The following is a 12,714-nucleotide window of genomic DNA, read 5'->3' as shown; positions in this document are numbered from 1 at the left end:
TGAAATGTTCAGACATAGTCAAATGAATAGGGGGGAAAAAATAGTTGTCTAGAGTTGATTTAATGATTTAAAGTTTAATGACACATTTGAAATAATACACAGAACATAAGAACAAAGCTAATATAAATTAATTCTTGGTAACATACATAGTATTTTATTTATTTCCCCTTCCTAATTGTCTTAATGTCCACTATATTCCACCAGTAAATAGCACAACTATAGTTGAGAATATTTTTTAATATTGCCATAAAGTGCATAACCTGTAGCAAGCAGAGTGAAATCAAACATCCCATCAAACATCGCTGGTCACACGCCAGTTCTACACATGAATTCATCCTGAAAGGATAATGATTAAAGACGATGTGTTCATGACGCTGAAGGGACATCTACAGGAAATAGGATGTCTCAGCACTCTGAACTACAACGATTACACAACATTCAAATTCAGTTTTCCATTAAGAGTCCTAATATTATGGTATCATTGGATAATAAAGGAGACAGAGAATGGGAGTATTTAGGTACCTACATACCTATAGGGAAACTACTCTACAACTTCATACGACAACAGACAATTAGAAAACAGTTCTATATTTACAAACTTCAATCACAATACCTTAACAATTCCTTTGCTTGCAGTGTAGACTACAATATGTGGGTTGAAAGTCAAACTGCATGTGAGACAGCAATAAATCCCTATCTACAGTGCTCCCTCACACAGAGTGAAGGTCACACAGTGAAATGGATCCTAGGTGGGTTTTGCTGGAAGCATACAGACTGACACTAATAAATAAGTGTTCCTGTTGAGATGGTCTCAATAGGAGCGGATGGCTGGAGGGACGGCTGAACATTCCCCCTGGTCCAGAGAGGTGTCAATCACTGGTCGGTACTCCAGAGTTACCTGGAACATGACAGAGAGATCAGTCTCCTAATAACAGAACCGTCTCCTAATAACAGATCAGTCTCCTAATACCAGATCCGTCTCCTAATAACAGATCAGTGTCCTAATAACAGATCAGTCTCCTAATACCAGATCCGTCTCCTAATACCAGGTCTGTCTCCTAATACCAGGTCTGTCTCCGAATAACAGGTCTGTCTCCTAATAACAGAACCGTCTCCTAATAACAGAACCGTCTCCTAATAACAGATCAGTCTCCTAATACCAGATCCGTCTCCTAATACCAGATCCGTCTCCTAATACCAGGTCTGTCTCCTAATACCAGGTCTGTCTCCGAATAACAGGTCTGTCTCCTAATAACAGAACCGTCTCCTAATAACAGATCAGTCTCCTAATACCAGATCCGTCTCCGAATAACAGGTCCGTCTCCTAATAACAGAACCGTCTCCTAATAACAGATCCGTCTCCTAATACCAGATCCGTCTCGTAATACCAGATCCGTCTCCTAATACCAGATACGTCTCCTAATACCAGATACGTCTCCGAATAACAGATCCGCTTCCTAATAACAGATCCGTCTCCTAATACCAGATCCGTCTCCTAATAACAGATCAGTCTCCTAATACCAGATCCGTCTCCTAATAACAGATCAGTCTCCTAATACCAGATCCGTCTCCTAATAACAGATCAGTCTCCTAATACCAGATCCGTCTCCTAATAACAGATCAGTCTCCTAATACCAGATCAGTCTCCTAATACCAGATCAGTCTCCTAATACAGATCAGTCTCCTAATACCAGATCAGTCTCCTAATACCAGATCAGTTTCCTAATACCAGATCAGTCCAAAGGCACTCATTTGTATTTCTCCATCTCCATCCAAAAACCTATTTCTGGACTAAACAGTATGTTCAACCAAGAGCATGTTTTTTTAGTCCAGACAGGCTTGATTCTGTTCAGGGAAGATTGTCCCTATTCGTTTCCATCAGACACACAGACAGGAGTCGTGGTAGTTGTTTTACCTCGCCAGATTGTCCCTATGCGTTTCCATCAGACACACAGACAGGAGTCGTGGTAGTTGTTTTACCTCGCCAGATTGTCCCTATGCGTTTCCATCAGACACACAGACAGGAGTCGTGGTAGTTGTTTTACCTCGCCAGATTGTCCCTATGCGTTTCCATCAGACACACAGACAGGAGTCGTGGTAGTTGTTTTACCTCGCCAGATTGTCCCTGTGCGTTTCCATCAGACACACAGACAGGAGTCGTGGTAGTTGTTTTACCTCGCCAGATTGTCCCTATGCGTTTCCATCAGACACACAGACAGGAGTCGTGGTAGTTGTTTTACCTCGCCAGATTGTCCCTATGCGTTTCCATCAGACACACAGACAGGAGTCGTGGTAGTTGTTTTACCTCGCCAGATTGTCCCTGTGCGTTTCCATCAGACACACAGACAGGAGTCGTGGTAGTTGTTTTACCTCGCCAGATTGTCCCTGTGCGTTTCCATCAGACACACAGACAGGAGTCGTGGTAGTTGTTTTACCTCGCCAGATTGTCCCTATGCGTTTCCATCAGACACACAGACAGGAGTCGTGGTAGTTGTTTTACCTCGCCAGATTGTCCCTGTGCGTTTCCATCAGACACACAGACAGGAGTCGTGGTAGTTGTTTTACCTCGCCAGTCTGAGGATCCACAGTGGACATGGTGTGTTTTCTCCAATGCTGTTCGAAAGGCTTCCTCTCCTGTCCTGCCAGAGGCCTGGCGTAGTCCAGCTCATCCATACGGTCCTGGAACACACATTGTCACATTTAAGTCCCCTGCCTATCAATTAACCAATCAACCAATCAATCAACCGGACATTCAAAAAATAAATTAACCAATCAACCAATCAATCAACCGGACATTCAACAAATAAATTAACCAATTAACCAATCAATCAACCGGACATTCAACAAATAAATGAACCAATCAACCAATCAATCAACCGGACATTCAACAAATAAATTAACCAATTCATCTATAAATCAACCAGCCAATCAATCCTTGTATCGCTACAATTAGGAGATGTGTAGTGCAGCGTTGAGGCCCTGAGTTGTAGATCACTTCATTTGAGTGGCTGGTTGGAGAGTGCTCTCTTCATCTTATTCAACCAGGTGAGAATCCATCCTCCTCTCACCTTGTAGTCCTCCCGGGCGTGTGCTCCCCTGGTCTCCTTGCGGGCCTCGGCAGAGTGGATAGTCTGGACCGCGTTCAGCATCAGGTTCTGCAGCTCCAGAGACTCGACCAGGTCAGTGTTCCACACCATACCTGACCGAACGGGAGGGAAACGTCAGTTAGAACAACCAACACCAATCCTGTGACCTGACGATCCTGAGTCCAGGAGAAGTGTTTTAATCTAGGTCTGGTAAAACCCTGAGTCCAGGAGAAGTGTTTTAATCTAGGTCTGGTAAAACCCTGAGTCCAGGAGAAGTGTTTTAATCTAGGTCTGGTAAAACCCTGAGTCCAGGAGAAGTGTTTTAATCTAGGTCTGGTAAAACCCTGAGTCCAGGAGAAGCGTTTTAATCTAGGTCTGGTAAAACCCTGAGTCCAGGAGAAGCGTTTTAATCTAGGTCTGGTAAAACTCTGAGTCCAGGAGAAGCGTTTTAATCTAGGTCTGGTAAAACCCTGAGTCCAGGAGAAGTGTTTTAATCTAGGTCTGGTAAAACCCTGAGTCCAGGAGAAGTGTTTTAATCTAGGTCTGGTAAAACCCTGAGTCCAGGAGAAGTGTTTTAATCTAGGTCTGGTAAAACCCTGAGTCCAGGAAGGACAATAGCTTTGGGGTGGAGCTGTTGAGATTATTTTGGAGACAGGGGGGTGCTGATTTTTTTTATATCGGTCTGCAAATACAGGACTAGTAAAGGCCCAGAGCACTACTTTTGTGAACAATATATATATTTTTTTACATATTTTTTTCTTCTGATTTTTCAGGAGTGCTGCAGCAGCCTCAGGACCTCTACTTCCTGCAGCTATGGGTAAAACTGTCTTAAATCTCACTGAAAACGACTGAATCAAGAGATACGATAACAACATAAAGTCAACACATCTAAGTGAGATCAACTCTGAATATTAATTTGAGGTAAACTACTGACCACGGTCGAATGTCTTGATGTCCTCCATGGTCTGGTAGATGGCGTCCATCTTGTCACATCCCTCCTTCAGAACGTCACCGGTACGGAACACTGCTGCATGGGTCTGCATCGTCTGGAGACGGAGACAAAAAGAGAAGAAGATTGGTTTTAAAGAGCTCAGACATGACAAATGAAACATCTATGTCAGGACTGTCCAACCCTGTTCCCTGTCCAACCCTACTGTAGGTTTTAACTCCAACCCTGTTCCTGGAGAGCTACCCTACTGTAGGTTTTAACTCCAACCCTGTTCCTGGAGAGCTACCCTCCTGTAGGTTTTAACTCCAACCCTGTTCCTGGAGAGCTACCCTCCTGTAGGTTTTAACTCCAACCCTGTTCCTGGAGAGCTACCCTCCTGTAGGTTTTCACTCCAACCCTGTTCCTGGAGAGCTACCCTCCTGTAGGTTTTTACTCCAACCCTGTTCCTGGAGAGCTACCCTCCTGTAGGTTTTAACTCCAACCCTGTTCCTGGAGAGATACCCTCCTGTAGGTTTTCCCTCCAACCCTGTTCCTGGAGAGATACCCTCCTGTAGGTTTTAACTCCAACCCTAATCTAGCACACCTGATTCTAATAATTAGCTGGTTGATAAGCTGAATCAGGTCAGTTACAACTGGGGTTGGAGTTAACCTACTACAGGAGGGTAACTCTCCAGGAACAGGGTTGGAGCAGAAAACCTACAGGAGGGTAACTCTCCAGGAACAGGGTTGGAGTTCAAACCTACAGGAGGGTAACTCTCCAGGAACAGGGTTGGAGCAGAAAACCTACAGGAGGGTAACTCTCCAGGAACAGGGTTGGAGTTCAAACCTACAGGAGGGTAACTCTCCAGGAACAGGGTTGGAGCAGAAAACCTACAGGAGGGTAACTCTCCAGGAACAGGGTTGGAGCAGAAAACCTACAGGAGGGTAACTCTCCAGGAACAGGGTTGGAGCAGAAAACCTACAGGAGGGTAACTCTCCAGGAACAGGGTTGGAGCAGAAAACCTACAGGAGGGTAACTCTCCAGGAACAGGGTTGGAGTTAACCTACAGGAGGGTGGCTCTCCAGGAACAGGGTTGGAGATAAAACCTACAAGAGGGTGGCTCTCCAGGAACAGGGTTGGAGATAAAACCTACAGGAGGGTGGCTCTCCAGGAACAGGGTTGGGGAGCCCTGCTCTATGTGTACCACTGCACTGTCTAGTTAAATACACTAGACTGGATACAGATGCCAATACATTTCAACATGTATTCCTCACTCTCTGCATGTTGAGTCTGATCTCAGAGGTTCTGGTGTTCCCGTCAGCAAACCTGATCTTGTCCAGGTTGGCAACAGACTCCTCTCCAGCACTGGGCTTCAGTGGGGAAAGCTTCTCACCTAGAATGTCAAAAAGAGACAGTCAAACTCCAAGTACATTAAAGCATTATTAGCTATTCGCTTTTTAACATGACGGATTTAAAAAATCTAGAAATCAACCATTTATCTAACCAATCAGTCATAATGTGAAGAGCCTGCTTACCTGGAGTGCAGGTGTCAGCGATGGTGAGGGCACAGGCTCTGCCAAACACCACCAGATCCAGCAGGGAGTTGGCACCCAGCCGGTTGGCACCATGGACACTGGCACAGGCAGCCTCACCACAGGCATACAGCCCTGGCACCACCTTGTCCTCCCCATCTGGATGAGTTATGACCTGAGAGGAAGATGACCAAAACCGTTACAGGTCAGTCTAGAGTCAAATAATGTCTATCTAGTTCTGGGTAAGACTGATTGATTGACGTGAAGTTTCTTGAAGGACAATAAATGTTAACTAATCTAATCTCTCTTACCCAGCCACAGTGAACACCATCCCTTACGGAGACAAGAAAATTCCCCCAAACTAACAGTGAGAATTGTAAAGAGTGTTATAATCTACCTGTCCCTTATAGTTAGTGGGGATTCCTCCCATGTTGTAGTGGACGGTGGGCAGGACAGGGATGGGCTCTTTGGTGACGTCAACCCCAGCGAAGATCATGGCGGTCTCAGAGATACCAGGCAGGCGGGTGGCCAGCTGCTGGTGGGGCAGGTGGTGCAACTGCAGGTACACATGGTCCTTCTCCGGACCACAACCCCTGGAAATGGAAAAAAAGGCTTCTTTGAGAGTCTTTCTGTGAGAGAGAGTGTCTTTCTGTGAGAGAGAGAGAGTGTCTTTCTGTGAGAGAGAGAGTGTCTTTCTGTGAGAGAGAGAGTGTCTTTCTGTGAGAGAGAGAGAGTGTCTTTCTGTGAGAAAGAGAGAGTGTCTTTCTGTGAGAGAGAGAGTGTGTCTTTCTGTGAGAGAGAGAGTGTGTCTTTCTGTGAGAGAGAGGGAGTGTCTTTCTGTGAGAGAGTGTCTTTCTGTGAGAGAGAGAGTGTGTCTTTCTGTGAGAGAGAGAGAGTGTCTTTCTGTGAGAGAGAGAGTGTGTCTTTCTGTGAGAGAGAGAGTGTGTCTTTCTGTGAGAGAGAGTGTCTTTCTGTGAGAGAGAGTGTCTTTCTGTGAGAGAGAGAGTGTGTCTTTCTGTGAGAGAGAGAGAGAGTCTTTCTGTGAGAGAGAGTGTCTTTCTGTGAGAGAGAGTGTCTTTCTGTGAGAGAGAGTGTCTTTCTGTGAGAGAGAGAGTGTGTCTTTCTGTGAGAGAGAGAGAGAGTCTTTCTGTGAGAGAGAGAGAGAGTCTTTCTGTGAGAGAGAGAGTCTTTCTGTGAGAGAGAGAGTCTTTCAAGTCGAATCATAGATTTTAGTGCCAATTTCAAGTTGTGGCCTCAAATTCCAATAAAATGTTTACTTCCATCTCCAGGAATGAACGCTATTAAAGGGGTTAGGGATTGAGTCAGATACTACTGGTGGAACGAAATATGTAATTAAATCAATATTCAGTATTGTTGATTATCATACCTTCCCTCACGGATCTCAATGGTCATGGAGCGTGACACCACATCCCGGGAGGCCAGATCTTTGGCGTTGGGAGCGTAGCGTTCCATAAAGCGCTCTCCTTCACTGTTGATGAGGATCCCTCCCTCGCCACGGCTACCCTCAGTGATGAGGCAGCCGGCGCCATAGATACCTGACAGGGTTACATCACAGCTATGGTGTCGAGTGTCACCTCAGGTCAAATATACACTGATGACCTTTGCATTTACGTAATGTGAAGGTCAGTCAGTTGACCTTAAAACAAATCCTTATAGTAAATATGGATTTCATAAGTGGGAAGTGGCCATGGATCTCCTTACTAGTCACAGTATAGTTAAGGTATAGTTAGTGGCTGTGGTTCTTACTGGTTACAATATAGTTACAGTATAGTTACAGTATAGTTACAGTACAGTTAGTGGCTGTGGTTCTTACTGGTTACAGTATAGTTACAGTATAGTTACAGTATAGTACAGTATAGTTAGTGGCTGTGGTTCTTACTGGTTACAGTATAGTTACAGTATAGTTACAGTATAGTTACAGTATAGTACAGTATAGTTAGTGGCTGTGGTTCTTACTGGTTACAGTATAGTTACAGTATAGTTACAGTATAGTTACAGTATAGTTAGTGGCTGTGGTTCTTACAGGTTACAGTATAGTTACAGTATAGTTACAGTATAGTTACAGTATAGTTAGTGGCTGTGGTTCTTACAGGTTACAGTATAGTTACAGTATAGTTACAGTATAGTTACAGTATAGTTAGTGGCTGTGGTTCTTACAGGTTACAGTATAGTTACAGTATAGTTACAGTATGGTACAGTATAGTTAGTGGCTGTGGTTCTTACTGGTTACAGTATAGTTACAGTATAGTTAGTGGCTGTGGTTCTTACTAGCTACAGTATAGTTAAGGTATAGTTAGTGGTTGTGGTTCTTACTAGTTACAGTATAGTTACAGTATAGTTACAGTATAGTTAGTGGCTGTGGTTCTTACTGGTTACAGTATAGTACAGTATAGTTACAGTATAGTTACAGTATAGTTAGTGGCTGTGGTTCTTACTGCTTACAGTATAGTTACAGTATAGTTACAGTATAGTTACAGTATAGTTAGTGGCTGTGGTTCTTACTGGTAACAGTATAGTTACAGTATAGTTACAGTATAGTTAGTGGCTGTGGTTCTTACCGGTGGGGTGGAACTGTACAAACTCCAGGTCCTGGCATGGTAGACCAGCTCTGGTTACCATGGCGTTGCCATCCCCGGTGCTGGTGTGGGCTGAGGTACAGCTGAAGTAGGTACGGCCATAACCACTACACATACAAAGAGAGATAATGGATATAAGGAGGTTGCAACTGGTGTAGACATGTGCGATGTATAATCCTGCTGACTCAAAGCAATTGTCAGGACATTACAGGGCTTCATTCAGAGGGACATGAGAAATATGAAAGGCTCTGGGACATGAACAAAACACACCCAGTAGTCGGGACATTACAGGGCTTCATTCAGAGGGACATGAGAAATATGAAAGGCTCTGGGACATGAACAAACACACCCAGTAGTCGGGACATTACAGGGCTTCATTCAGAGGGACATGAGAAATATGAAAGGCTCTGGGACATGAACAAACACACCCAGTAGTCAGGACATTACAGGGCTTCATTCAGAGGGAGAAATATGAAAGGCTCTGGGACATGAACAAACACACCCAGTAGTCAGGACATTACAGGGCTTCATTCAGAGGGAGAAATATGAAAGGCTCTGGGACATGAACAAACACACCCAGTAGTCAGGACATTACAGGGCTTCATTCAGAGGGAGAAATATGAAAGGCTCTGGGACATGAACAAACACACCCAGTAGTCAGGACATTACAGGGCTTCATTCAGAGGGAGAAATATGAAAGGCTCTGGGACATGAACAAACACACCCAGTAGCGATGACAGTGTTGTTGGATCTGAAGCGGTGGATGGATCCATCCTCCATACAGAGAGCGATCACTCCTCTGCATTCACCATCCTCCATCAGCAGGTCCAGGGCAAAGTACTCCACAAAGTAGCTGGTATCATACCTTAAGGACTGGAGAAGAACAACTCATGGGACATTGAAAATCAAAGAGGTTCATGGTTGTATAAATAAACAGTAAATGTATGCAAGGTCTCAGACTGAAGCCAGACTTGTGAATGCAAACTAAACCCTTGTCTCAGCTCTGCTTCTAGCTTTTACTGGTCCACTACCACACATTGGCCTTGAAATGTCTTTGTGCCATTCACCTTAGGGACCACAATGGAAATAAGTCAATGACCTTTGTGTGTGTTATTCCTGTCAAGTTTTTACAAAGTGTTTTAACTGTCAAATAAAAATCGGTCAATGATCCAACCAAACTAGAGGACATATTTAATACAGCGAGTCTAGTCTCATGATAACATTAAACATACCCGTCCATACAATGTGTGAAGAAGGGAGTGTCCAGTCCTGTCAGCTACACAGCAGCATCGGTGTGCTTGGCCTCCCTTTCCAAAATTCAGGCTCTGACCCCCGAAGGCCCTCTGATAGATCTTCCCATCATCTGTCCGACTGAAGGGCATTCCAAAGTTCTCCAGCTAGCGGGGGTGGGGCACAAAGAACAATGTGATACAACTATATTGTCATGAACACGATGGGAGACAGAGATGGTTTCAAGCGCAGGGCACAGCAGGTGTTTATTGTAAAGGACCACAGGAGGAAACAGGTAGCTGGGTCCAGGGGCAGCCAGAAGGTCATACACAGGGGGTCCAAAAAGGCAACAGTACAGGCAGGAAAAAGGCTAGTAATGTCATCCGGGAGATCAGGCAATAGGTTGACAACAGGAAATCCGACAGGCAAAAGGCGTCATTAGTGAGACAGGCTAAAACTATCATACATGGGAGGAGTAAATTACAGGAAAACAGAGCTCCGAATAGAAGGGTGTCACAAAACAAACAATACCTCACAATGATGGGGTGCAAAGAACTGAACTAAATAGTGTGTGATAATGACATACAGGTGTGGGAACAGGTTATCAGAATTCAGGTGACTGGCATCTGAAGAGTGAGCTGAGTTCAGGGGGGATCTATGTGTTTGAGAGTGTGAGCTGGATAGTGACCTGAGTTCAGGGGGGATCTATGTGTTTGAGAGTGTGAGCTGGATAGTGACCTGAGTTCAGGGGGGATCTATGTGTTTGAGAGTGTGAGCTGGATAGTGACCTGAGTTCAGGGGGGATCTATGTGTTTGAGAGTGTGAGCTGGAGAGTGAGCTGTGTTCTGGGGGGGGATCTATGTGTTTGAGAGTGTGAGCTGGAGAGTGAGCTGCATTCAGGGGGGGGGGTCTATGTGTTTGAGAGTGTGAGCTGGAGAGCGAGCTGTGTTCAGGGGGGATCTATGTGTTTGAGAGTGTGAGCTGGAGAGTGAGCTGCATTCAGGGGGGGATCTATGTGTTTGAGAGTGTGAGCTGGAGAGTGAGCTGCATTCAGGGGGGGATCTATGTGTTTGAGAGTGTGAGCTGCAGAGTGAGCTGTGTTCTGGGGGGGGTCTATGTGTTTGAGAGTGTGAGCTGGATAGTGACCTGCATTCAGGGGGGGATCTATGTGTTTGAGAGTGTGAGCTGCAGAGTGAGCTGTGTTCTGGGGGGGGGTCTATGTGTTTGCGAGTGTGAGCTGCAGAGTGAGCTGTGTTCTGGGGGGGGGTCTATGAGCTGGAGAGTGAGCTGTGTTCTGGGGGGGGGGTCTATGTGTTTGAGAGTGTGAGCTGTGTTCTGGTTTCTACGTGTTTTGACAGTGTGAGCTGCAGTGTGAGCTGTGTTCTGGTTTCTACGTGTTTTGACAGTGTGAGTTGGAAACAGACGCTACACATATACCAGCACTTTATTTTATGTCTTTGAGGAAAAACAGACTAAAACACCAGGATCTGTGTCTGAAATTGCACCCTATATAATAGTGTTCAAAATGTAGTGCACTAATTATCTCTCACCTCCACCACGGCAGCTGGGGCCTGCTCTGTCATGTAGTGGATAGCATCCTGGTCCCCTAGCCAATCAGATCCCTTCACTGTGTCGTAGAAGTGCCACCTCCAATCATCTCCCTCCATGTTACCCAGGGCTGCATTGATCCCACCCTGGATTGGACACAAATGTAGAACGGTAAATGAATCAAGTGCATTTCTATTCATTCATCATCATAGTACTGTAATGATAGTAATTACTCTTCACATGCACTTCAACTACAGATGATTGTTGAGAAGCTACCCAACTACTCCCAAGCCAAACCCCAATTCCCTCCGACTAGTAAAATATGAAGAAAAAAAATGAAATGAGGTACGAATCGCTTGATGCATTGATGTCAATGGGAGACTGAAGTTAGATATTCACCCATAAATATGCATAGGCCTACCTGTGCTGCCACAGTGTGAGACCTAGTGGGGAACAGCTTGGTGACACAGGCCGTGTTGAAGCCAGCCTCAGACAGACCAAAAGCAGCTCTCAGACCTGCTCCCCCAGCCCCTACCACCACCGCATCAAACTCATGATCCACTACCGGGTACTGGGTTGAGATCTGAGGATCAGAATAATATTGACTCGGATACACAGAGACAGACATGGACCTCCTGTGAATATTGATAACTACAAAAAAAACATGGCTGATATGACATTGTAACAAACAAAATTGCGAACAAATCATACAAATTAAAAGGGAATCATTAAAAAAAAAAAATAATAAACAATGCATATCGGGGCGGCAGGGTAGCCTAGTGGTTAGAGCGTTGGACTAGTAACCGGAAGGTTGCAAGTTCAAACCCCCGAGCTGACAAGGTACAAATCTGTCGTTCTGCCCCTGAACAGGCAGTTAACCTACTGTTCCTAGGCCGTCATTGAAAATAAGAATTTGTTCTTAACTGACTTTTTTTATTTTTTATAAATAAATAAATAATTGTATGTAGATATGTAAATACAATATGTAAATACAAACGACTTCATAACCAGAATGTCTCTTGAAGACCTTCATTTAAAAATGTGTCTTGCATTAAACAGAAGAAGAAGAAACACAGTGGGTGTTATGTTTGTGTAAAACTCACACCATCTGACACTTTGGCGTTGTCCTTCTTCCCATAGATGGAGAAGTGGATGTTCCTGGAGCTACATCGGGCGGCTGCAGGGAGCTATAATTATGGGGAAAACATGATAAATCAATAGGTAGAGATCATAGACATATAATTAACTCTCAAATACATAGAAAACAAAAAGCATCATAATTTCACACTGAACCAGCAACACATTCAATCACATCAAGGTGGAAAAACACTCTAAACCCCCAAAGAAAATCTCTGTCATTATGAATAGGTCATTTAGCAAGTACAGTATATTCATTTTGACATGTTCAATAAGTGACTCTCAGACAGCTAACGTTATGTAACGAAGGGTCTGGTCTGGAGGACTGTTATGAAAGGCTGTGTCTGCTGCTGGTTACGAAAGCTGAAAGAGAAGCATTCCCTCCCCCTCGCAGTTACACAACTGACTTTTCACAGACTACACAAATGCATTATCCAACAACAATTATTAAACTCACGGCTTTAGTTGATAAAATCCTCTTGGTCAGGACTCTGGATACACTTGCCATCCTTATTATTCACAGGTTTCCTGCTAACAATTACACAGTAACTGTCTAGGAACCAACAGATCTATACTGATTGGGGGAAAAACTATTCCTTCCTGGGGTCCCGCCCACTGGAATAAACCATCTCAAACGTGGTTTGGGGGAGGCTCA

General features: G+C 44.5%; 1 protein-coding gene across 2 annotated transcripts; it reads right to left on the bottom strand.

Annotated features, from left to right (window-relative positions):
- Positions 1-54: 54 nt before the first annotated feature.
- LOC109877317 (succinate dehydrogenase [ubiquinone] flavoprotein subunit, mitochondrial) lies at positions 55-12,691 on the bottom strand. Of its 2 annotated transcripts, none has more exons than XM_031812019.1 (15): positions 12,517-12,691; positions 12,026-12,109; positions 11,344-11,505; positions 10,925-11,068; positions 9,377-9,541; positions 8,869-9,017; positions 8,127-8,251; positions 6,935-7,103; positions 5,945-6,140; positions 5,551-5,722; positions 5,290-5,408; positions 4,021-4,132; positions 3,069-3,199; positions 2,566-2,679; positions 55-898 (listed from the first exon to the last, which is right to left on the bottom strand). In XM_031812019.1, the coding sequence occupies exons 1-15, from the start codon at positions 12,565-12,567 to the stop codon at positions 812-814; spliced, it is 1,980 nt and encodes a 659-aa protein (XP_031667879.1). In that variant the 5' UTR covers positions 12,568-12,691; the 3' UTR covers positions 55-811. The 2 variants fall into 2 exon arrangements, with proteins under 2 accessions (XP_031667879.1, XP_031667880.1); XM_031812020.1 differs by lacking the exon at positions 55-898 and adding an exon at positions 905-2,500 and having other exon boundaries at positions 12,517-12,661.
- Between the last annotated feature and the right edge of the window lie 23 nt (positions 12,692-12,714).

This window comes from Oncorhynchus kisutch, unplaced genomic scaffold (assembly GCF_002021735.2).
Source record: "Oncorhynchus kisutch isolate 150728-3 unplaced genomic scaffold, Okis_V2 Okis02a-Okis13b_hom, whole genome shotgun sequence".
Classification (NCBI taxonomy): domain Eukaryota; kingdom Metazoa; phylum Chordata; class Actinopteri; order Salmoniformes; family Salmonidae; genus Oncorhynchus; species Oncorhynchus kisutch.
This window is presented reverse-complemented; position numbering and strand designations above follow the sequence as displayed.